General features: G+C 35.6%; 2 protein-coding genes across 2 annotated transcripts; both read left to right on the forward strand.

Moving 5' to 3' along the window:
* Window positions 1-5,370: 5,370 nt before the first annotated feature.
* Window positions 5,371-6,315, forward strand: LOC306640495 (olfactory receptor 52E8-like; the record flags this gene model as incomplete). The annotated part of the gene is made up of 1 exon (XM_079104778.1): window positions 5,371-6,315. One exon carries the CDS (start codon window positions 5,371-5,373, stop codon window positions 6,313-6,315), a length of 945 nt encoding a protein of 314 aa, XP_078960904.1.
* A 12,850-nt stretch (window positions 6,316-19,165) lies between these two features.
* LOC306639866 (olfactory receptor 52P1-like) lies at window positions 19,166-20,110 on the forward strand (the record flags this gene model as incomplete). The annotated part of the gene is made up of 1 exon (XM_079103559.1): window positions 19,166-20,110. One exon carries the CDS (start codon window positions 19,166-19,168, stop codon window positions 20,108-20,110), a length of 945 nt encoding a protein of 314 aa, XP_078959685.1.
* Window positions 20,111-27,202: the final 7,092 nt, after the last annotated feature.

The following is a 27,202-nucleotide window of genomic DNA, read 5'->3' on the forward strand; positions in this document are numbered from 1 at the left end:
AAGCTGTAGCTTATATAAAAAAGTGCTCCCCTTAATTATCTTCAGACAGGCCTGAATCCTATATGCTTGTGTAAATAGTCATATTTTCATGCAACTTACAAAGAAGGGAACATCTATGGGGAAACGAGATTATGGATATTAGAGTTCAAGAAAAGCTTTAGAAGTATTATGGTTGAGATTCATATACCATATTCACAAGGAGATATCACATTTTTAGATGAGTAGGGAAGTTATTATTTCAGCATATAAGGTGGGGATGGTGACATAAACTTGGAAATCATCAGTACATAGATGCTGTTTGTAGCCAACAGGGATGTATAGAACCATTGAAAAAACTCCATAAACATGCAAAAGATAAAGGCAGAATGGGAAAAACTTTAGTTTTTTGGAAACCTAACATAATCTTAACCTGGTCTTTGAAAGTGGCCTTACAATCAGCTTCGTTTCTAAATTTAACATTCTTTATCAATTCTCTATAGAGGACATCAAATTACAAATCCTTGGACACACTGGTTCCTACTGGATTGAACTTTGGCTTTTTCCAGTGGTCAGTAAGGTTCTAAGTGGCCTTGCTCTGCTCCCTCTAACCTCCTCTGAGGACTCTGTTAACTTTCCATGTTCAACTATCCCACCTGTTTCACCTCCCTCAATGCTTAGCAAGACTTTTTCCCCAGGGATTCTGTATCTCATATTTGTGATACTTTTTTTTGCAATTTTCCTCCTCAGTTCTTTGAATATTTTATATTCTTATAATTTAAGTCTCAATTTGAGTGTCATCTCCTCACAAAGGTCTTCCCTGCTCATCATCACTATGTTCCTCCTAGTTTTGGTCAGTTTCTATCACATCAATCTGTTCTATCAAGAACTTTTTGTTTATTTCCTGAAAAAATATTTAATTATTTTTCTTGAAGTTTTCTTGGATTATATCCAATATTTCTAACACCACAGATCTTGTCTATTACTTTATTATATCCTCAGTCCCAAGAACATTACTTATATACTGATTAAATAAATAAAGGAGTGTGAAAAACTTCCAAGTATATGGTGGTGAAGTGAGGTATCATAAAATTTTTTTCTGCAAATTTCTTTATAGGATAATACTCAGAGCAATAGATGCTAGGTCTTTTTTCTTCTTCTTTTTTTCTATTATGTTCTCATTAAACTGGAACAATGAACTTATCTTCAAAGTTTTTCCTAATAAGTGGAACAAAACAAAAAAAACACAATTGTACCCAGGAACTACAGAAAGTTTTAGTGAATTACTGAATATAATATAGATAATATGTTTTGTGAAATCTGGGATCATAAATATGAAAACTGCAGCATTATGAGAGAAATTATTGCATTACATTTCTCATAGGAAAACAGGAATTATGTGTACTCACTAAAGTAAAAATTATCATGTGAAGCCCATCTGATCATAAATTTCAAAGGATGTACTGTAAGAAGCATACTTCTAAATATTTTTGACCAGCTGGCATGTCCCCAGTGAAAATAGTTTTATAGTGAAACAGATTTTACAGAAGAAATCGTTTCTTTCCTATCCTCTTTGTCAAATTTTTGATTTAAAGACTGGGGGTACAAAAGTTCTGAGGACTGTTGCTATCTTCCCCTCCAAAGTCTCTACCCTGGTGGATGATGGGTTCCGCAGGGAGTCCATGCTCCCCTGGGTCACTTCTTGTCCATGGTAAACTGTAATTTTCTGTCTATTAATATAATCAATGTGATCCGAGCAAGAAAGCATATGAAGACAGAACTGAGGTTTCTGGTGATAAAGACAGGTAGGGCAAACCATCTCAGCCTCTCCATTCATTAGAAAAGCAGGGAAGGAAGCCTGTGATATTTCACTAAGATCAAAGGAATCAGAAAATAGATTGAAATTGGAGAATGAAAGTGAGTGTTCCACGAGAATAGGGGAAGAGAAATGAGAAAGAGATGACTACAGTCTTCTACAAAGGAATTGTTTCATATCAACATAAAAAATAGCATGTAATATTTTAAAAATTACATTGTTTTTCATATTTCTATGAATTCAGTGTCTATATCAAATATCATATTTCTTGAATCACCAGACCCTGTTTAGGGTTTCTTTTCCCCCATTAGCTTTAGAGATTAGATTAGATTTTGACACCTAATCTTGCCTATAGGAAAGACATGCCATATAGTTGAGATTTTTCTAAGGTTAAGTAGTTCTCAGTAAACATCAGAGACCAAACAGTATTTGCCTCTGATCCCTTGTCTTGTCAGACTACAGGACACACATTGGTATTTGATATGCACAATGCTCAAGGTTAAGCCAAGTTGCATCAAGGAGCTGAAAGTGAAGAATTGCAGGGTATGAAACAAACGAAATCCCTGGGAGGAGAGAGAGAATAACTCTGTGTTTACTCATTTCCTCTTCTGTTTGCCGGAGATTGCTACTGGCACATGCCATTTAGGCTCCTGGGTGCCTGACTCCTTCATTCTGTTTAGCTCTACTGAAAAAAATTCTAATTCATTCTGAATTTCTAACTCAGACCTTACTAAGTCTTCAAAGTGAAAATTAATGTAGCAATATGTTCATTATAAAGTTTGAGACTGGAATTAGAGTGTTGACCTAGACATAGTCTCCTATTGTACAATGTGATAAGGTCTATTATTTTGAAATTGATTTACCGATTAAACAAAGAGCTCTTCTGAAGAGCAAATTTAATAGTACAATCAGGGCTGTACATTACCTATTCTTTACATGCTACCATGAAGTTCTTCAACTTCTATTTTATTTGCCCAGGTAAAGATATTATTCAAAATAAATCTTGAACCATATTTGTTGAGTCAATTTTCAGTCTCATTACCAAATCATTTCAGATTCCCTTTTTTAAAATATTGTCTTTTTATTCATTTTTTTTATATGAGAATATCTGCCCATATTCAGGGACTAACAACTTCAAACTTGATTGAAAAATTATGTTTAATTATTCTCCTTAGTCATCCTTTGGGTCCTAGGACCAGTAACTGGTAAACTCCTGACCCATCCCTGAACTAGAAGTTAAAGAGAACTGTTCTGAGAAGTTTGCAATCTGACAGAGATGGGCTTCTTTGTTCAACCAGCTCTCTGATTATACTAGAATAATTCTGATAGAATCTGAAGATCTTATTTTTGCAGTCTTTCTACTTCTTATATCTACTGCTATTTATTTTGCTCCAATTTGTATGTCTCCAAGGATACAATGTGCCCCATTGTTATTTTTATATCTAATCCGTAAATTACTGGTGGGATTTCAAAGCACAGTAGGACTGAACTTAATATTGCTAAATTCTAGTGTCTACTGTAGCCCTTAGAACATTGCAATTTAAACTATTTGTTAGATGGGAAAGAAGAAAAAAAAAATGACCTTGTCAGAGATAAATGGGATATTAATTGAGAATGATTATAACATGGTTCAAAAATAATTTTCTGACATAATAGTATGACTGATTTTCTATTTAGCAGGAGGAGACAAATGCAGAGAATATCCTGGTTTAGAAACTTTTGGTCTTACATTTATAGCTCATTGGTAAAAAGGTCTAGATCATTTTCAATTAAAATTATTATTCATATGTTCTAATTGTGGAAAGGGGAATTTAGGAAAAAATCTTCTGTTCCCTTAAGTTTTTAATGTCATTGTCGTGTTAATGTATTTTAAAAATAGTTTTGAATTAATGAATTCTAAGTTGAAATGATTCTTTGAAGGTAGAGATATGCTATGATCATTCAAATGCAACAATAATTTCCTATGAAGAACCTCCAAATATTTGAAAATTTGAAAATTATTAAGACTTGCAAAAGTAATTTAAATAATTGATAAAAGAAAAAATATTAGAAAATAGCTTGACATAAATGAAAATAAAACCTCATTAGAATTTATGTCATATGACTAGAATATCAATATTTAAATGAGGCAAAAATGGTTGTTACAAAAATATTTATAAGTCAGCAATATTTTGTTTCTGTATTCCTTGATGTGCAACTTACAATTTCTGCTAACAGATTGGTTTCAAATGTCTCAGATGTCTTATTTTAGACTATGGTATTTTAGCTGTTTCATTTTACCTAGGTCTATACAAAGAATTCTTTTTAAGAAATCAAGGTACTATCTAAGGCAATTTTTTTGATCAATTAACTAATTAATAATGTGTCATCATGGTCTCACCTACTCATTTTGTAACACAAAAAGAAAAACAATACCACATGATCTTACACATATAAGATCTATAAAATTTGAGTTCACAGAAATGCACAGTAGCATGGTAATTAGCAGGGGTTCGGAGACAGGAGATATTGGTCAAAGAATACAAATATTTGGAGGATATTCAAAGGAAATTGTTGTTGCATAACTGTTGAATTATCATAACAGAACTCTAACCTTCAACAAATCATCTAAACTTAGAATTCACTCATCCAAAACTACTTTTAAAATACATACACATGACATTATAAATTTAAAGGAACAGGAGATTTTCTCCTAAGTTTCCCTTGGCACAATTAGAAAGTATTAATAAATATTTTTAATTGAACATGAACTAGACACTTTTGCCAATGGAATAAGCTACAAATGTAAGACCAAAAGTTTCTAAACTAGGATACACTCTGCATCTGTGTCCTCTAAATATAATATCAGCCATACTCTTATGGCAGAAAATTATTTCTGAGCCAACCTATAGTCATTCCACAGATCTATTATACCACATAGTGCTTACAGTAAATAACAATGTACTGCATTCTTGAAAATTGCTAAGAGGTTTTTAGTATTCTCATCACAAAGAGGGGTAATTCGTATGTTAATTATTTCATTGAACTATTCCTCATTGTATACATATTTCAAAACATAATAAGTATATAAATTTTCTATCTGAAGTCTCAAAAAATTTTCAAAAAGAAGTGTAAACACTAACTCTCTCAAATATACACAAAACAGTTCCTTTATCTTTTCAGTGGAGTTAATGATGTGTTCATTATGAATTTTTTAAATATATTTTTTTCTCTTTATTTTAAAGGTCCAGGATGCTTTACAACAAAGATTAAGCCCCTAGTCTATGAAATCATTTGACTCATTCAAATGGAGTAAATTTCTTCATCTATTGTGTCATGGGAACAGCCTGTTCATATAACTTTATAACTGCAGTACTTACATGCAAATATAATCATTGGTGGGCACCATTGTCTTCCTGTTGGAATGTTAAAATCTGAAATTAGAGGTTGGATTCCATTTGCTGCTTCTTTGGGTAGTAAAAAATAACATCAAGAATTCTATGTAAGTTCATAAATAAGGACATCAGAAAGTGAGTAGACAGATGAATGTGAAAGAATCCAAACCATTTCAGAGCTGATCACTGCCTGTGGCTTTCATCATGTCCTCCTCAAATCATACCAATTTCCATCCCAGTATCTTTCTTCTCCTTGGCATTCCAGGAATGGAATCAGTCCACACGTGGTTATCAGTGCCCTTCTGCTTTGTTTACCTGAGTGCTCTCCTGGGCAATTTCTCCATTCTCTTCATTATCAAAACAGATTCCAACCTGCATGAGCCCATGTACTTCTTCCTGTGTATGCTGTCTGTGGCTGACCTGATCATCTGCACCAGCGCTATGCCTAAAATCCTCAGTATTTTTTGGTTCCATGACAGGGAGATCTATTTTGAAGCCTGCCTTGTCCAAGTATTTCTCATTCATTCCCACTGTAGCATGGCCTCAGGGTTCATCTTGGCCATGGCCTTTGACCGCTATGTGGCCATCTGCAATCCTCTGCAACATTCCACTGTCCTGACACACAGAGTCATCAGGAACTTGGGGCTGGCTATTGTTTGCCGGGGGATTTTACTTTTCAGTCCTCAGCCATTGATGCTTCGGTGGCTTCCCTACTGCAGAACCAATATCATCCCGCACACCTACTGTGAATTCATGGCTCTGATTAAGCTTGCTTGTGCGGAGACCAGGGTCTGCAGAATCTACAGCCTAACTGCAGCCTTTCTCACAGGGGGCTTGGATTTCATATTGATCATATGCTCCTATGCTGTGATCCTTTACACTGTCTTCCACCTTCCATCCAAGGCGGCTCGGCTCAAGACCCTGGGCACCTGTGGATCCCACGTGTGTGTCATCCTAGTGGCATACACTCCAGCCTTCTTCTCCTTCCTCACCCACAGGTTTGGGCACAATGTGGCTCCCCATATTCACATCTTGGTGGCCAACATCTACCTGCTTGTTCCACCCATGGTGAACCCAGTGATCTATGGTATAAGAACCAAGAGAATCAGAGAACGCGTCCTTCAAATTTTGACATCTCACAAAATCTAAAAGGCCAAGTCATTCCTTCACAAGTTTCCATGACTTAGGTAAACAGAATGATGAAACAATTAGAACAACCTAAGTCCTTTTTTCTAGAAGTGGGAATCCCTATATCTTCTACTTGTAGTATTTAAAGTATGCATTTTTTTTTTGTCATTGGTTAGATTTTGTTCTCAATATACTTGCTGAGAAGATATCTGACTTGTGTGATTTATTTGTGATATATTTGTCTCATAAAATTTTAACTATTATATGCATTGGTTTATATGTTGGCTTCCACAGACTCTGCTATTGTTCAATTTTATCAGTTTTATCAAGAGATATCGTCATTGACTTATCTCCAACATTCATTGAGATGACTTCTCTTTTTAGTTGTCAGTTAGTAGTTTTGTATACAATCCTGTAGGAAAAGACTGAACCTCAATTTTGCCCTTGAAATTGATATGGCACTCCTCAAATAGCCTTTGGAACAGGGAAGTGAAGAAACTCTTAAGATATGCCTTGCTGAGGCCTTCTTGAATTTTTTGTGATGTATTATATTTCTCTACATAGCATGAATTTTTTTTATATCTAAATAATATTTACTCTCCAAAATACTTTCCAAAAGACTTTAGGATGTCCAAAATTGTAATATCATTTTTTTCTCCTTTTGTTTCTTTAAATGTTCAAGTTGATTCTCTTACAATATCATAGCCTCCTCTCTCATTGCATGATGAAACTGCTTCTTCGTAGTTCCTCCTAATCTGTATTACAAAACATAGAAATATTGTTTCTAACATTTCCTTGTAAATCATAATTCTGGCTGTTCTTTACTGACACTTATTCTTCTTTCTTTTGTGAAGCCTCGTAAATGGAAATTTTATGGAGAATCTTGTAGGATAAGTCTTTATTTGACTTAGTAAATAGTATGAAGATTACAGTTGCTCTACCATGTACCATATTCCTGTTGATGACCAAAACAGTTTTGTAAATATGTCACTATAGTATGCTTTGCAATGTTTTTCTGTGAGTACAGTGGTCTCTCAAACTGTGGTTATAGAGACTGTGCCACTTCTGCACTTGAATTTTTAATTTCTTCTTTCAGAACAAGTTAAGACCTATGAGGGTTGCAGGTATGGGGTACCAAAGAGATCATTTCAGCTGATTCTCCAAAGAATCCACACCTTTTTCCTTGAAAGGACAGTAGCTACTTGATAGTCTTATTTCTGATTTTATAAACATAATTTATAATACTGTGTTTGACTTTGTCTTGTTTAGGATGGAACACAATTGTATATCTAAAATTTTAAGAGTAGTAGTAAAAATTAAAGACTAATGCCTCTCAAGTCACAGTGCTTAGCTGTAAATTACAGAACAAACTCTTACTAGTTTTGTTGATCATTATCAAGATACATCTTTGTGTCTCAGTTTCCTGAATGGGAAATAGAGTTATTAATATTTTGAGAACCACTGTTTATGCCAAATTTTTTCCATTCTACATTCTGCTAATAGATAACACTATGATATAAGTGAAAGCGAAAAGACAATGTATCCTCAGAATACTTTGGGTCATATGCCAAGCTTTAGAATTAAAGGTGACAGATATATTTTTAAAATCCTACACTTGATTTGGTTCTGTGGCAGTTAGTTTATCATTATCTCGAATAAGTCTGAAATTCAGAAGAAATTATTGAGCAGCAATATTTAAATTCATACCTAGGGTGGTAAACTAAAAATAATTTGATCATTTAGGGGACTGATTTTCATAAATTCTGATGGTAAATACTGAAGATTTTCTATTAAAAATAGAAAAGACAGAAATTCAAAAAAGGAAAATCAATTCAGTTAGAAAAGTTTGACCGATGGTTTCTCACAATCATCTTCTAGCTGGCATTTTACAGAGATCATACAGCTGCATGTAAGGGGAAAGTGCAACTTTCCTGTGCCTCATGATTTCACTTATATAGTAAATTTCCCTGTGTGTGAATTGCAGGGAATATTGAGAAAGTATTTTCACTTACTTCTAAATCCTTGATAATGTATGTTCTGGAGTACTCAGGAACAAGGCTCCCAATCACATAATAGTTCAGACTATTTCTTTCCTGAAAAAGATCATTCAGGAAATGCATACTGAACTCCTACTATGACTCAGTCTTGTCAAGGGTCACGAAAAACATATGGAACGCATACTTAATAAAATGTATGTTTGATGGGAAGAGAGAACCTGGGAATCTGCAAAAAATAAATTAACATAAATATTCATTCAATAATTTCATGTTCTGAAAATGTGGTGTAATCTTTAGAGGTGATGTAGTGTGAGAGAAGAGGAAATAGGGACTGTTTGGACATAGTGATCATATTATCCTTGACATAGATTTGTTAAGTAATAGAAATGTTTTATAAAAGCTAGAGAAAGAAAAATCCATGCAGAATAAAGAAAAGTAAAAATTTAGGTTTGGAAGTCAAGAAAAGTTCAAGTTTTTTATGGACAGGTAGTAAATCAGTGTGTCATGATTAAAATGATGAACAAAAGAGGAGCGTATTAAAAATCAAAACCAAACATAATCAAAGCCCAAATCATAAATCAGACTTATGAAGACTACAAATTTGTATGACTATTTTTAGGGACACTGATATATCAAAAGAAGATAATGAAATGAGACCATTATTAGTTAATTTAAGGTAAAGCCAGGCTGTCATCAGATCTTCTTAAAAGAATATAATTGACTCTCAGTAACCATGCTTAATGCTCAAAGAAATTTCAGAGTAGCAGAGTTCTAGAGAAAGTGAAAGTCTTCACCTAGAATACATTTTAGGTAAAATTCAGGTCTTGTTTCAGAAAGAGTAGAACACCAGAGGGAAAATCTAAAAAATATATTTTTAAATCTCAGGTTAAATGATGAAACAAAACAAATCCAACAAGAATGATGGGGTAATTAATTAATAATTAGATATGAAAAATTTATTGATATGGGAGCAAACCTCCATGACATAAGACTTAATGTCTTTGTAAGAAACTTGGAAGATGACTCTCATATGTTGTAGTTTAAGTAACTTGGAAATATGATGATCCACAATGAGTGAGCTGATCTTACTAGCATGACACATGATACAGAAAGGTACTAGAGTGCAAGACATAATACACTATAAGATGTCAAAACACTACTAGTAAACTATGACCCATGGAAGTGACGAGAGGACATTTCATTAAATGAGCCTGAGGGAACGTAAAGGAGAAGGTGCCACAAAAAAGGAGAAGTTCAATGTGGCTGCCCTCCGTGGTTTAGGGAAAAGGTAGAAGGTGCTATTATAAAAAGAAGGTACAAGTCTGTGAATAGGACTATACAATTTAAAAAAAAAAATAAAAAGGTAAGTAGCCAGGATTTAATCATCTGAAAGAAGATGGTAAGACTTTTTGTGTAAATTATCCAGGCCAGAGTAGTGGCTAACTGGTCTCATGCAAAACTAAAGATGGAGATGGGTAATAAAATATGTTATTGCTAGGTATCAGCCAATTATCAATGAACAAAGACATTTTTCACTCTTTCACTAAATAAAAACCTGGGACATGACCCCAGAAATCTGAGTTCAGATATCTGAATAAAATGGTCACAATATTTTGCTCAGTTTCCAATATGAGGCTGTTTCCCAATCCAAAATCCAATGACTAAAGGAAAATTCATGTTCCTAAGAGCCACAATACCAAAATAACACTCCAAGCATATGTGGGAATATATCTTCCAGTTCTTCATGAAGGAATTATAGTCATATACCAAGGAAGGCTAATGTTTGAATACTTCCTCCAAAACTCATGCTACAATTACATGCCATTGGTAACACTACTAATAGGTGCTTAGGCAATTTGTGCACTGCCCTCAGGAATGAAGTAAGACTGTGATCATGGAATGGCCTCCTCATGAAAGGGTGAGTTCAGATTGGTTTTATCTAATTCTTGTTTGATTCCTTCCTTACCACATGATGCCATAAGACAGATTGTGACACAACTAGGCCTCACAGATGCTGGTACCATGCTTTGGACTTCCAGACTCTGGAACTGCAAAGAAAAATTCAGTTCTTTATAGATTATACAGTCTCAGGTATTCTGTTACACCAGCACAAAATGGACTAAGGTACTCAGGAAAATGAAAAAAGGAATAAGTGTACATTATAAAATATATTCTAAACTGATAGTATGCTCAGACACCCAAGGATCATGACCTTCATGTTACAATGAGACCATATGGAACAAGGTCATCTTGGAGGACTTTCTCAGCTTTGGTTTACAGTGAGTCAACAAATCCAACGGATTTTTACCTATTCCCCCAAAATTAAATTCAAATGAACATACATGGTAGTTGGATGAACTTATATTACATGGGTTGTCAAACAGGCCATATCCCTTATCACATGTGGAAAGATTTAACTGCAATGTTTTTGCAAAAGTACTAGAAAGGTCAGATTGGGGAAGGTGAGTATAGACAACTATTTAAAAGGTTTTGTTGTGAAACCTATATGATAAGTAGGGCAATGTGTAATAGGTATTTGGTTCATGAGATTTTCTATAAGCATATCTCACTATATATGTTTTAAGGTGCTTTTAATGATAGCTTATTCATATGTTGATAGGAGTGCAAATATTGAAAATAATGATTAGTTTGGACAGAGTGGAGAAACATAAGAGCACATCATGTGAGTTGCAACATAGCATACATTACACAATATCACACAATGTGGATGTTGGTTTTTGTGAGGAGTAGCAACATCTCATTCACAGTGTTAGTGGAGTCATTGCTGAAGGTTCTATCTCCTAGATCCTAAGAGACCATACCCAGCCACTTGCCTCAATAGACCAAACAAGAGATGAGTGATGGTAAAAGCAGGGAATGAACTTATTTTGTGTGGCCATACTAGGAAGACTGAACTCTTGTGACCTAAGATCTGTCATCAAGGTGATAATTAAACCTCCAGCATCATTAAAGGAAGGACAAAGGCAGGGTCAAGAAGTATCTAGAGTTAATCCAACTTGTGCAAACTGTGGTCTAGTTGTTCATTAGCTCAGATCTGGTTTTGAAAGTTCCAGGGGAGATGATTGCCTGAAAATCACCCTGTTCATGGAAATTGAGATATGCTGAGGAGGAGAACTGATTAAGGTCAGAGTAGAAAAATGGAGCTAAGTTGTGGCATTGCCTGCATCCTCTTAGGCACAACTCTAGTGGCGGTGTGAAACTGTACATAAAAAGAGCTGGTGGCAAATAGTCTGTGGATTATGAAATTCTTGAGAATAACTGAGTTATACTTATCTTGGTATCTTCTGCCTTCCAAGAAAAGAAGATATAAGATAAAGGTCTGCTCAACCTTTTATTAATAGATTTTAGAAAAATGCTCCTTGAATCACTAACTTGTCTACTTAGAGTTAAGAAGGAATCTGATCCAAAGATTAAGGTACTCAAAGGTGAGAGATGCAATATGAAGGCAGAAATGCCAAACATATTTAGTCACCCATCAGACTTGTGCAGGCCAATGTGAAGAGTCCATCTTTTTCAAAAGCTGCCTCCAGGTCATTGTTACAATACAGGCACAAAATGAGTGAGGATGTGCAAATTCAAGAAGAGGTGGATGAGTGACATGTAGATACAAGAGGCAGCCCTTTTATTTATATATTTTTTTCTGTCTCATTGAATTTGGTAGCTAGGTTGGAATGGAGACAGAATTGATAAAGGTTTGGATTCAGACAAAATAAGAAATAATTTTGAGGAGACCAAATACACAAAGGGACTTGAGGATTACTTGCCACAATAGGGGAAAATTGGTATGGCAATTATGAATCAGGCTTTATTGTAGGAGATATTTCTCTCCTGCCAAGTTCAGTGGTATAGATACAGCCACGGAGTGTTTGTTATATAAATAGATCTTTGATGGTAGCTGTATAGTGGCTCCTAGGTTACTATTTCATCACAACAAACTGAAATAGATATATTAGATTAAAATGTGTCTTGTATAAATTCATTTTTTATACATAGATTGGCTTAAACAGATCAATAAGCATATTGATTTACTTGCTGTCAGTCTACCATGCATATCCAGCAAAATTGTGCCCAATGTCTGCAGACATAAATAAAATAAATCTTGAGGTATATACACCCAATGCTTAAGAGACCCTCAGAACTCTGTAATTCAGAGACTACCCCACAGCACAGCTGAGTTACATCACCTAGGCATGCAAGCTTCCCTTTCCCCTTGCATTTCCATGACTCCTCTTCCTTATTCTCCCAGTTGGCTATAGCTTCTAGATGTTCCAATGCTCTATGGAACTTCATCCCTTCTCTCACCAATATGCAGACATGTTAATGTAAACCCAAACAAATATTGTGTGTGCTACCATTATCTTTTGGACAAATATGTTTACTTGATCTTCCCTGATAGTCTTCAAACCTTCTACCGTATCAAATGCCATGAGATTAAGTATGTAGCTATTGTTCTATTAAGTTTCTGTGATGTGCACCTTTAATAGACCTTCTCTTTTATCATCACAAATATCAAAAAGTTGTAGACAAGAAGAGGTCACTGAATTAAGATTTACATTTCAAAGATCAGTGATTGAATTGTCTAATACATTTATATTTGTAATAGGAATACTACTAAGAACTTGACATCATTCTAGGTCTTAGAAGAAAGAAAAAATAGATGGACTATATGACTCCTGGACAGACTGCATTTATTTACCAAAGGGGTGGACAAGAATGAGGCACTATTGGTTTGTATACAGAGGAGGGTCATGGTGATGGTTACTTTTACCTTCATCAAAAAAGAAAAGACAAAATTTTTCTCACATTTTTGCCTATGGACTGTCTAGGTACTTCTGTAGGACAATTGACCAGATCTCACAACAGCTAGTTAAAGCCTTGGGTAAAGGGAAATTGATGCACTTAGAGTTACAGTGAGTAATTTAATATAAATCCATCCTTAATCTGTATCTGTGGAATAACACCTGCTATTCACACTCTGAGTAAAATTAATAAAGTTGAGAATACCCAAGAGGCTATAATCTCCTGAGAAAATACATGGTATTTAGGTAGACACAGGTAGAGTCTTTTGTTGTATTTCTTGCTGGCTAAGGCAGGGAAGAAGACGAGGAGCAGACTGCTGAAGATGCAGTACCAACAGAATAAGCTGGAAAACTGTGACATATCAGGTAGGAAATGCATGAGCTAAAGGTGAAGTTATGGAAGCATTTAAGTTATTGTCAGTGATGATATCTAGGGTAGGGAATAGAAGATGCTACCAGGGACTAGATAGTGAGCAAGATCTGTAGAAGAGAGAGAAAAGGTTTTTTGTTGGTGGTGGTTTTTTTGTTTTTCAACCCAAGTTATAGATAACATGATGAATTGAGATAAGTACAACTTCTGAGAAGACAAAATGGGCCAGCAAGAGATATCTACAAATATGGGACAAAGTTTCATAATTCAGAACTGGAAGATAGTTTGTCAATAGCAAACATGAAAAAACAGACACTTTCATCCTACTTCCTCTTTGAGGCAGTAACAACCCTTCTGTAACTTTTAAATGAGGAAGAATGTGAGAGCATGGGTACAGGAATTAAGAATAGCATTAGCAGCACACACACACACACACAAAAAAAAAAAAAAAAAAAAAAAAAAAAAAAAACCATGAAATAGTCTTAAAGAGGCAGATAGCACAAAATGCAGTTTGTTTGAGACTCAGAAAATTGAGGATGAACTCGACAGCCGAAAGTGATGCCAGAGAGGTAGGAGGACCAAGATTGTAAAGGCATTCCTCATGATTTTTGGAAAGTGTCACTGTAAACATGGATTTAAGCATTTTAAATCAGAAGGAATCTAGACTTTAACTGAGGCATACATCCTTTTTTGAATCTTAGTGAAATAGTGGTTTAAACAAATGAAGTTTGGAGCCAGAACTACCTGGTTTCAGGTACTAATGTTTATTAGTTTTAAACTTTCTGAACAAATTTTTAAGTCTGTTGGTCTTTTTGTTTACTCACCTCATTAGTTCTAAGTTTTCTTTCCAAGGGCTGCTTGAAGAACAAGTGAGAGAAGTTTTCAGCTCTAATCTTAGGGTCTAACAAATGATAGTCTGAGTACATAAATAGGACCCTTTTCTTTGGTCCTAAAGCATTATATGTATTCTGATATATTCAACAAATACATTCCATATCAAAGCACTCAGCAGACCATTGGAAACAATGCCTTCATTAATTATCTTAAGGACTAGTTCATGATAATTACCCTCACCTCAAAGTAATTAGGTCTTGTCATTTGGGGAAAGGACCATTATCCACAGAAGACCACAAATTACCTCACCATGCATATCCTTTAACCAAGTGGAATCTGGAGTCAGCCATAACTCCAGCTCCTGCTAGCTGAGCAGGCTTTGCATCTCCTCCTTATAGGGTTGGCTCTCTGGAGGACTGCCAGGTTTCAGTTTGGGTGAGTGAAATCAGAGATACAGAACAGGAAAAGAGTGAAGACAGCTGTATTCAAATATGTGCACTTAAAGAATTATGAGATCCTTGAAAAGGTAATATCCAATTTTTGAACACCTATAGTAAAGTTAAGCATAATGATTACAGATATTTAAAAACTACATACTTCTATAATCAACACAAATATAGTTACCTGTCGATTAGCTAAAGTGCAGAGTCAAAGATACTCCAAATTAGAATTAAAATAGCATTGCAGCTGTTTGACCCCCAATAGGTAATGGCACATTCACAGCTGTGAGCAAAATCACCCTGTTTCCTCCCATTCAGAATTCAAGATTCATCCATCCTGGTGATTACTTTTGGAGGAAGAATATTTAGAAAGAACCTGGAAACATTTCTTATTCATTGAGATGATCAGTTTTTCTGAGAAGCTATGGCTAACATTTTCTTTCCACTTTCTTTTCAAAACATCTAGACCATTACAGTACCTTAGTACAATAACTTTTGTTTTAAAAAGCTAGAAAAATGATTTTGAATATTTTAATCAAAGACATAAATTTAAAGACTTAAAACACAGCTATTCATCATTAATTTTTAAATTAGTTAATCTGTATTAGTAAGAGAGCAAAATTTATGAAAAGACTTCCAATTTGAAACTTGTTCCATGAAATTTTCTCCTGAGCGGATTTTTTAAGTAAGAATGTTCACATCTATAGGTTTGCCTTTTCCTCACCTCAACTGCTCTGAAGTCTGGAGACACTTTAGTAGCTAAAAATCAGAGTATGTTTTAATAGGCTTAACAGATTTTTTTGTTTTTAAATATGATTTTATTTAAATGTATACGTGCATATAAAGTGCATTTGTTTTGAGTATTGATGCAGTGTGCTTAAAGGAGCCTCACATACTTTTAAGTAAAAGAATTCTTGGATTCTTGAATCACTGGATACACAGTACCCCTTTTTATGACTCCGTGTAACAAAAAACATATCAAATATACAAAAATCTGGTTGCTAGCCTCTCGAGGCATGTGGGAGTAAAGATATGTAGGTCTTCTCCAGATTGTTATGTTAATTTTCAACATTCTAGGAGTCAATGGAAAAGTGTTAATAGCTTTCTGTTTTTCTGTAGTGGAGATCTGGGTAATCAAGATCTCCAAGCCCTCAGTTATTCTGTAATTGGTTTGAAATCTACATCAACTGTGCTTTCTGTCTGTGCATCCCCTTTTATGGCTGAACAAAGCAGTAAAGTTTTTCCTTTTCTTTTTTTTTTTCACTGTAGTCAAAGGTGTCAGGGACATATCTCTTAACTCCTATATCTAGCCATTTTGTATTAATCTAAGTAAATATTAGAAACAGTATTCCAACTATGTAAGAATTCAGAAACAGCATAAAATCATACTTAAGTACATGGTTTTGAATTCACACATAGGGTGCAACAGCTTAGTTTTTCATACTACTAAGAATAACCCAGTACTGGTCTTTGATTGGGTAGTAGTAGTTTCTAGCTATGCTAGAGTTTCTACACTGAGAGCAATTTAATTATTGAAGGTGTTGCATGTCTGAGTAATAATTAATAAATGTTATGTTCTACAGTTTAAATGAGACTATCAAAATGTTTTAAAAATAGTAAGCAGGCAAAGAGAACTAAGAAAATAACAATCTTCTGCTTCTCTTAATCCCGCATAGTATAGATTCCATTTGAACTACATGCTAGAAGATGAGCAGTTATTTGCCACAAAAAATGAAAAGATTCAAGGGTGTAGCCATTAAAAGAGTAAGTAAAGAAAAGCACAATGTTTCAAAGAGGTGTGGTGTCCTGGGAGAATAATGAGAAATTCAGTATAACCAAATGGAAGGTGAAGAAAGAGTAGTTGGCTAAAAGGGTGGAACATGGTTTACTTCATATCTGGTGCAACTCTGATTGTTGTGTCTTTGCTTACACACTTTAGTGGAACCTCATTAGTGACAAAAAAATGGAACAATGAACTTACTCCAGTGCTTGATTTATTGAATTCTTGCTTTGTGTAAAGTGTTTTTATAAGTTGTTAACATGTTTAATTAACTTAAGTCTCCCAGAAACTTTTTGTTTTCTCCACTGTAAAGACAGGTAAACTGAGGAGTGAGCTATAATTCACATGTATAGGACAACTTACACCTTATTATGGAGATAAATGCAGTTAATAAAAGAGCAAAGGGAAAAACCTATGCTGGGAACAAAAAAATAAATAAAAGGAAGAAAAGGAAAAAAGCAGGTGATAGCATCGCTTGTATAATTTGATAAGCTTTAAGGCTTAATGTACTTTATTTCCTAGTATATATAATATATTATAATAATTAAATGCAGTTATATAAATAATCATTTTATAAAGCCCAGGTCAGACTAAGAAAATTTCCAATTAACACTGAAAGTATTTATAATCAAGCATCTAATCAGGTCAATAGTTGCTACATTTAGTCCCAAAGTGTGGATAATATGAGCATATGGGACACTGGGCCAGACTGTACAAATTACAGTAGGGTACCCAGGGTACATTACTTGTAATTTCATTATTGGTTAAGTGCAAAATATTTGTTAATAATTAATCAGTACTGTAAAGGTTGATAGGGGTCCAGCTGTAAGGGTTAAGGGAAGAGGAATAAAGAGGCAAGCACACAGGGTGGTGAAGAGCAAGAAGTGGCTCCCGTGGGAAAGCCAGTCCAATTTTATTATCTATTCCAGGGTCATATCAAGTTACCTAGGTTACATAGTACAGTTAGCTTTGTGCATGTGCAGGTCACATAACTTGCTTGCTTCTCAGAGTCCACTACTACCAAAGGTTATTATAATAAGATAATGTCTCCAGGCCTCAAGGACAGAGGAGTTGCAGAGCATCTCCAAGTCATTCAAACAGAACACCTTTTGTCCCAAGGAGTGTGCTTGACTCAAAAGACTTTCACTCTTCTGCACATTGACTGACCTAAAATCCCTACACAGTCCTATGCAAATTATGCTTTTAAACCAATATATAATTTTAGGAAGATAAAAAGAACTTTGGTATCATTCTAATCTTATTTCAATATTGTATCTCTATTAGTTTTATGTGAATACATACCTAAAATGTCAGCAGATAATGCTGATCAAATTCAAGGCAGGACAGTGCTAAATTCTTAAAGATAAATTTTAAAATATTACATAACATAATGCAACACCATTTGATAAATTAAAGTACGGAGTCTAAGTTTTGGACATTTGCAAAAAATCATTGATAGGACTCTGATATTTGAAATAATGAAAATATTAATAGGTGTCTATACACTAAACATTTGTTACAGTGAATATTGAGTTTGGCATAGTGAAGAACATGAACTGTGCAGTCTGTGTTAGAATTCTTGTGTTTGAATCACTATTTCTGTGATGCCATTGCATTGGGCTTCTATTTTTAAATTGGTTAACCTGGAAAATAATATTTAACTGGAATACTTTTGCTGCTTAATGGTAACAAATAGAAAGGTTCTAGGACAGTGCTTTTTTTCATGTTGGGAACAAATAAGAATTGTTTCTTTTCTTTACTTGATATAAAAATATATGAACTGTGATGACTCTGATATTGCAAATATTAATATAAATACCAGAAACAGTGTTCTCTGTTATAACTAGGAAGCTCAGATACCATAGAGAACCTTAAGACGCACAGGGCACACTAGGGGAGGTACAGAAGAATGAAAGTAGAAAATTAGGATTTCTGAAAACTAGGCATAAAAGAAGTGGTAGAGTTGGAAAATTGTTCATTTGAAAAAATGAAAATTTGTTAAACGCATGTTACCCTCAAATTTTGAAAAGAATGCACACACAGTAGATCCATGAAGTTTCCAGAGCTCCAAGAGCTATGGGGCCAATACTGCCACAAGGGTCCTGGGCACAGATTCTGGGAAGTACTAGGAAAAAAAAAAAAAATGGACCCTCTAAAAAATTAATAACCTTACTTGACAGTATTTAGAAGTCAGCTGAAACGTTGTCCTTCAGGTTGACAAGAGGAGGAAATTTGGGATAGATGAATTTGAAGACTTCCATTTACAAAATTTGATTTTTCTAACAAAACCTAATACAACTTATCACTTTAGAATGTGAATTCAGAAAGCACTATTCAACTTCTATTGTATTGCTCACAGATAATTAGCAAAGATTTTTAAACAAATTCATGAGATTTTCAACTTGTTTTGCAACTAGTGCTTTCTGTCTGGCTGCATAGATTTTTCTTAGTGTCACTCAGTATGTGTGTGATTTTTTTTTTTTTTTTCACTCTAAATTCAGAAAGCTTTCAAATTGATGCTTTGAGGTCTTCCAGACGTATTTTTCATTTGTTTGCAATTTGTTGGAATGACCGTCACTTTTGCTCTAACCGGGCAGACTCCTCCACAGACAACACAGGGCAGCTGCACCATGGGACCAGCCAATAAGTCTGAAGTATCTCCAAACAGCTTCGCGCTGATGGGCATCCCAGGGCTAGAGCACCTACACGTCTGGATCGGGATTCCCTTCTGCTCCATGTACGTGGTGGCTGTGGTGGGGAACGTGACCATCCTGGCCGTGGTCAGGGCAGAGCGAAGCCTCCACGAGCCCATGTTCCTCTTCCTGTGTATGCTGTCGGTGACCGACCTGGTGCTGTCCACGTCCACGCTGCCGCGCATGCTCTGTCTCTTCTGGCTGGGAGCCCATGACATTGCCTTTGATGCTTGCCTGGCTCAAATGTTCTTCATCCACAGCTTTACTGCCATGGAATCGGGCTTCTTCTTGGCCATGGCCATTGACCGGTACGTGGCTATCTGCGACCCCCTGCGCCACGCCACGGTTCTCACCCACAGTCGCATTGCCAAAATGGGCGCTGCGGTGGTCGTGCGGGGCGTGGCCTTCTTTTCCCCGCACCCCATCCTGCTCAAGCAGCTCCCCTACTGCAGAGCCCGGATCATTGCACACACCTACTGTGAGTTCATGGCTGTGGTGAAACTGGCGTGTGTGGACATAGGAGCCACCAAGCGCTACAGCCTGGCTGTGGCTTCTGTGATTGGCTCCTGCGATGGCTTTTTCATCGCTTTTTCTTATGCTCTAATCCTCCGCACAGTCTTCCGTCTTCCGTCACGAGAAGCCAGTCTTAAAGCTCTTGGCACGTGTGGTTCTCATGTCTGTGTTATCCTTCTTTTCTACTCCACTGCTGTTTTTACTTTCCTGACCCACCGATTTGGACACAATGTGAACCCCCAAGTTCACATCTTCATTGCAAATATGTACCTTCTGGTACCCCCCTTCCTTAACCCCATTGTTTATGGTATTAGGACAAAGAAAATTCGAGAGCATGTTCTTATTTCTCTAAGGGTAAAAGTTGTCTGAAATTGTTTGCAGTGGTATTTACAGAATAGGGGAAGAAAGGTTAAATGATTGATTCCTTTCTAATGATCTATATTTAAATTTTTTTTTCTCCATGGAAATTACACAGTTTATCTTATTTACATGGAAAGAATAAATACATGAGAAATTCTCCAATCCTAATGAAACATTGAGTGTCATACTTTTTGTGTGCACCTGAGTTTTAGGAAGCCTACTTGAAATTAGATGAGTAATAAAAGAGTCTCCTTCTGCTCCTTGTTGCTGCTAACCATTTGGATAACTGTGATAACTGGCTTTCAAACAAGGAGGGCTCAAAACCGGAAATCATGAAAATGTCATAAACTTCCCCATGAGGAATCTACTGAAAAATTTAATGATCACTGTCAGTAGTCTACAGAAGTGGCAACTCAACTGATTTCTAGTAGTCTCTGAATGCATCAAACAATCTTGTACATTTTCAAGGGATTGATGGAAAGGACAAGTTTGGTTAATGTGGAATGATTCAGCATTACAATGATCAAGTCAGCAAATATTTAAAACCGCTTTTGCTTTCAGACTGCTTTCTTTCCACCAGTAGCAACTTGTGCCTGGTGTTGGATTTTTACTTGAGCTTTCATGTGACCTCTTTAGATCTTTATTGCAGAGTCTCCTAAAAGAAAACCAATTTCATGCCTGAAACTATATATTTGTGACTATGTCCAGAGCTTCCTGCAGGCCACTGGGTTTGATTCATGCATACAGCTCTTTAACTTTTATATACTTTTTATTGAAGGAAAATGTTTATGATTTTAAATAACTGATTTTATATTTGGGGTAATTATGCCATAGGAAATATTGAAATCAAAATTATTAAAAAGACTGTAAGTATTTTTACTAGAATAATTTGAGCATTTACTCTCTAGAAAGTATGACTCTTTTCATTCTTTGGCTCACAGAAAATGGTAATTACTTCAGAGGCACTCAATAAATGCATACTGAATTTCATTGAACCGATTTTGTGTTTACAGTAATTTGCTATTTGTGGAGTGTGGGGGTCTCTTGGCCGCGTCCTGTGTGGATGAGAAAAGGGTTAACTGCTGGAGGATGATGTTGGCTGTTTATCAATCAATTACCCATGAACTTATCTATTCAATAAACACACAAGAGCCAATACTCTTTTAAATGAGAGGAGGTTTGACGGGTCTGGCCTTACCAGCTCTGTCCTCTAACACCATGGAGTAGCCTAACTCTCTTTTATCTATAGACACACAGATAAGGGGGAACAAGACCCTAAGGAACTTCTTCTGTGATGGACAGGATAGAGTGGAGTTAGGGGAGTCATTTTCTCAGGGAAACTAGATAGGTAACTGTCTGATTCTGCTAGATAAGGATGGCTTCCCACAGTAGAGGAGTATTTGCATCTTTCTTTTCTCACCATTTGCTTTCTATGCAGTGTAGGAGCTTCCTAAATGCACTGTTCTAGGTTTCTTTCTACATCTTTTCCCTGAGGTTCTCTTACATATGATTGTTCCAACTTTTATTTCTTACTAGAATCACTTCTGCAGTTTCCCCTGAAGCTTTTACGGTATTCATTTTTAATTACTGTGTCTAGCTCACCCTGTACATTGATAGTACAGTTATAGTCCTAAAAAATAAATGAATATATATACACATATATATGAAGAAACCCTTGATTGTGTCAGATTCGTGCAAAATCCAGTGTAAGAAAACATAGCTTTAAGAAATCTTTTTTTTTAAATGTTTCTCTTACTTTTCATCCACATACCTTGCACACTTCATCCTATCCGTGAATAATCACACCTGTTTTGAAGCAATATTTCTCTTCACATCCTTATGTTTTTGCTGAAATTATCCTCTCTGCCTTTCTTTTCTTTTCTATGAAAAATTAATTATTCTTCAAGATATAACTCCTGCTTAAACTCTTCCACCTTTACTGAAATATCAGTTTCCTCAAATCATCCCAACAGAATCTCTGAGTATTGTAAAAAAAAAAAAAAAGTGTTGTGATTGTGTAGTTATCTCTTCATGTGCCTCTTTCCAAGTTAAAATTTTAGCATAGTTAGAGGAAGACAAAGTGCCAAAGTTCTTCATCCATCTGTCTGTGCACACTCACACAAGTTGTTGAAATGCTCAAGGACACACTGTCACAACCAATAAAATTAGGATGATGGGATTTCATTCCCCATGGACTGTTAAGGATTAAATGAGTGAAAGCATATAAGACACTGATAATAGTAAGCCCTTGAAAACTTACAGTATTTGAAATGACAGGTTATCATAACAAATATACATGTGTATATGAATTATATACCAGACATTGGAATATATGCTCTAAGGTGTTTACTACACTTACACATGTGATAATATGTGATTTAGCAAATGCATTTCTATATACAGGCAATGAATTCACTGCATTAGGAATTAGGAAAACAACCTCATTCATAATAGCCTCAAAAAAATAAAATACTTCAGAAACATTTTAACAAAAGAGATGAAAGACCCCTACAGTGAAAACTACAGAACATTGAAGAAAGAAATTGAAGAAGACCTTAGAATATGGAAAGACACCCCACCCATGCTCCTGGATAGGCAGAATTTTTAATACTTTTAATATTGATTGACATTGTCAAAATGCCATACTATCAAAAGCGTTATACAGATTTAATGCAGATTTTAAATCCCTACAACATTCTTTGAAGAACTAGAAAAGGCAATCATGCAATTCATTTAGATAGATAAGAGACCCAGAAGAATCAAAGCAATCCTTAACAAGAGGAGTGAAGCAGGAGGCATGACATTACCAGACTGTATACTATACTACAGAGCCATAATAACAAATGGCATGATATTAGTGCCAAAATAGACATGTAGACCAATGGAACAAAATCGAATACACAGAGACAAACCCACATAGAAAAGATAGCCTATTCAACAAATGATGCTGGGAAAACTGGAAATTTATATGTAAGAAAATGAAATTAAACCTCCCTCTCACCCTGTACAAAAATCGACTTAAAGTGGATCAAAGACTTCGGCACTAGAAAAATGACCCTGTGCCTAAAAGAAGAAAAAGTAGATCCAAATCTTCATCATGTTGGCTTAGGACCTGACTTCCTTAACAAGACTCCTAAAGCACAAGAAGTAAAATTAAGAATCAATAAATGGGATGGATTCAAACTAAAAAGCTTCTTCTTAGCAAACAATCAATACATGAAAAGAGACCCTATAAAATGGGAGAAATTCTTTACCACACACACCTGAGATAAAGCACTAATATCCAGAATATATAAAGAACTCAAAAAACAACACCAAAAAATAATGATAACCCAATCAATAAATGGACTGAGGAACTGAACAGATACTACCCGGAAGAAGAAACAGTCGATCAACAAACATATGGAAAAATGTTCATCATCTCTAGCAATTAGAGAAATGCAGATCAAAACTACTCTAAGATTTCATCTTATTTCAGTAAGAATGGCACTTTTTAAGAATTCAATCAATAATAAGTGTTGGCGAGGATGTAGGGAGAAATGTATTTTCATACATTGCTGGTGGGACTGCAAATTGGGGCAACCACTATGGAAAGCAGTATGGAAATTCCTCAGAAAAGTTGGAATGGAATCACCATTTGACCCCGTTTTCCACTCCTCTGTTTATACCCAAATGACTTAAAATCAGCATACTGCAGTAATGCAGCCACATCAATGTATATAGCAGCTCAAATCACAAGAGCTAAACTATGGAACCAACCTTCATGGCCTTCAACAGATGAGTGGATAAAGAAAATGTGGTACATATACACGATGAATATTACTCAGCCTTAAAAATGAATGAAATTATGGCATTTAAAGGTAAATGGATGGAACTAGAGAATATCATGCTAAGTGAAATAAGCCAATCCCAAAAACCCAAAGGCTGAATGTTTTCTCTTGTAAATGGATGCTAATCCATAGTTGGAGGGGTAGGGAAGAATGAAGGAACTTTGGATTGTGCAGAGGGGAGTAAGGGGAAGAGTGAGGCAGTGGGAATGTGAAGGACGGTAGAACGAGACAGACATTATTATCCTACATACATGTATGAGGACACTACTGGTGTTAGTCAGCACCACGTACAGCCAGAGGAATGGGAAGTGGTGCTCCATTTGTGTACACTGTGTCAAAAATGCATTCTACTGTCACGGATAACCAGTTAGAACAAAAAAATAATTTAACAAATAATATATTATTTAGCATATGTATGGATGTATGTGATATGCATATTTTAAATTATATAATTATCACAGTAATCATCAAAGTAGAAAATATTTTGATTTCACAGAAAGGAATTAGCTTTTATAGTGATTAAATAGTTTACCCAAGGTCACACATGATTTAAGAGGTTCACTCTGGATTTGAGTCAATGTAAAAGTAATTTATCCCATGTTTAGGGACTATTCTTATTTACCTTTTATACCTAACACTTTTCAGGTTTCATGTACGTATATGTTCAATCACTGCTCTCTAAATAAATTAATAAAGCTAGAAGATGTTTGGATTGATTTGTATGTATTTTAGAACTTCTATTCAAGTGTGTTATGGTTTGGATGTGAGGTGTCCCCCAAAATCTCATGCATGAGACAATGCAAGAAGGATCAGACGAGAAAAGATTGGATTGTGAGTCTTAACCCAATCAGTGATTTAATGGCCCAATACGAATAAACTGAGTGATTACCCATGTGGTATGGCATGGCTGGAGGAGGTGGGAATTGGGGTGTGACTTTGGGTATACAGTTGTATCTGGTGAATACACTCTCTCTCTGCTTCCTGATCACCATCATGTGAGCTGCTTCCTTCTGCCACCCTCTCCCACCATGATGTTCAACCTCACACACGCCCCAAGGAATGGAGCCAGCCTTTTATGAACTAAGATCTCTCAAACCGTAGAGCCTCAAAGAAACTTTTCCTACTCTAAAATTGTTCTGGTCAGGTCCTTCAGTCACAGTAGCAAAAAAGCTGACTAAAACAAAGTTATAATTTATTTTAATTAAAACTATAAAGGATCGGACAGGGTGGCACAAGCCTGTAATCCCAACAACTCAGGAAGTTGAGCCAGGAGGATTCTGAGTTCAAAGCCAGTCTTAGCAAACGTGAGGTGCTAAGCAACTCAGTGAGACCTTGTCTCTAAATAAAATACAAAAAAGGGTTGGGGATGTGGTTCAGTGGTCAAGTGCCCCAGAGTTCAATCCTTAGTACCCTCCCCCACCACACACACACACACACACACAAATATCAAAAAATAAATAAAAATAAAATAAGGAACCAGTCACAGAGCTGCACACCTGTAATCCCAGTGTCTCCAAGGGCTGAGGCAGCAGGATTGCAAGTTTGAGGCCAGCCTCAGTAACTTAGCAAGAACCTGTCTCAAAAATAATAATAATAAAAATAAGACTGGGGATTGAATTCAGTGGTACAGCAACCCTGAATTCAATCTTCAGTATCAAAAGCAAGAAAACCATAAAGATATCTTTTAATGACATTTATTAAGATAGTGGAGAAAAATGATAAAAAAGTAAGGAAAAATCTCTCCCAGGCAAAAAGAGAATCTTCGAGGGAAATGTAGAATGTGGGACTATTGCATTATGTAAGCTGTTTTGTGATGATGATTTGACAATTCTTCAATCTTGCACTATATTTTTTGTTATTTGTACCTACCACTAATACTGAGCTTTAATTTGGTTCTAATATATTTAGTTGGAATTATAAGCTATAATGTTAGCACTTACAGGTTATCTACCAATGACTGTAAAATTGGAAATATTTAATAAGAACAAAAATAAAACTAAATTCTCAAAAAACCTCCATTAATTTCTAGCTGAGAGAGAAAATTTGCAGTCTTCTTATATATTGATGCAACAAATATTTCTTTATGTTTCATGTTGTGCTAGATTCTGAAGAAGAGTGAACCAATTTACAGGCACATTTGCTCATGGTGTTATGGGCTGATTTGAAATTAAGCCAAGCTGCTGACCCCATGTTGTTCAGACATCTCACCCTGTGTCAAATCAGCCTCGCTTTCCTCATGAGCCCACTCACACAGAAGCTACACCTCCACCCTCACCCACTTATACCCTAACCACAACGCCTTTGACTTATGCAGCTAATGCAAGCTTGCCTTCCTGAGTATGTACAAAAGGTGCAATTTTTGAGAGTGTTATTTCCACTTTTTGAAATGTATCTTGTGATTATAACTGCATCTCCCATTCCCCTCCTTTTTAGTTCTTCAGCTGCTTTCCATCCCTAATCATTGTTGGGGACTGCAGAACTGTCTGCTTTCTGCTCTCATGGCCCTGGCCAGAATACATACTTTGTCCTTACTTTAAAAGGACCCTAAGTTCTGGGGCTGTGGCTCAGTGATGGATCACTTGCCAGGCACATGTGAAGCACTGGGTTTGATCCTCAGCACCACATAAAAAGAAATAAATAAAATAAAGGTATTATGTCCTTCTACAACTAAAAAAATTTTTTTAAAAAGGGACCCTGAGTTTTTATTTGGGATATTGGAATAGCACCTTAACAATTAAAAAATATTTGAAGATCTACAGTTTTCCAGCCACTGGGGACATAAAAGCAAACAGAGCCCTAGTTATTATTTTCAATTTCTCTAGCAAAACAGTTGTTCACACTTGCTCTCCCTGCTTTAGATCTATTCACAAGTTCAGCTTCTTATTTCTGCCAAGAGTCATTCCAAAATTCATTCTATTCTAAACTTAATTTTGTACAATATTTGTTGTCTAGAGTTCCTTTTTGCTCTTATTTCTACTCTTTATGTTTCTTTTTGCATATCTTCTTTACCCCCAAATAGTACATGAGCTTGTCCGAACCTTTTAATGGATTTTAATTCCATCTAAGAAATCAAGAGCCTTAATTCCAGGTAAGGTTTTACTTATGAAAGTCACAAGATCATTAGAAATAAAAAATCTACACAAGTAATTTAGACAGAAGCTAGAGCAATTTGTATGTAATTAAGTTGTAAGCAACACTGTCCTGACTAGCATCCTCCCAATACTCCACCTATCTGATTTCCATTCTAAATGATTTGCAGCTCCCTTCTCTC

Source organism: Sciurus vulgaris (assembly GCF_902686455.1).
Source record: "Sciurus vulgaris genome assembly, chromosome: 11".
Classification (NCBI taxonomy): Eukaryota; Metazoa; Chordata; class Mammalia; order Rodentia; family Sciuridae; genus Sciurus; species Sciurus vulgaris.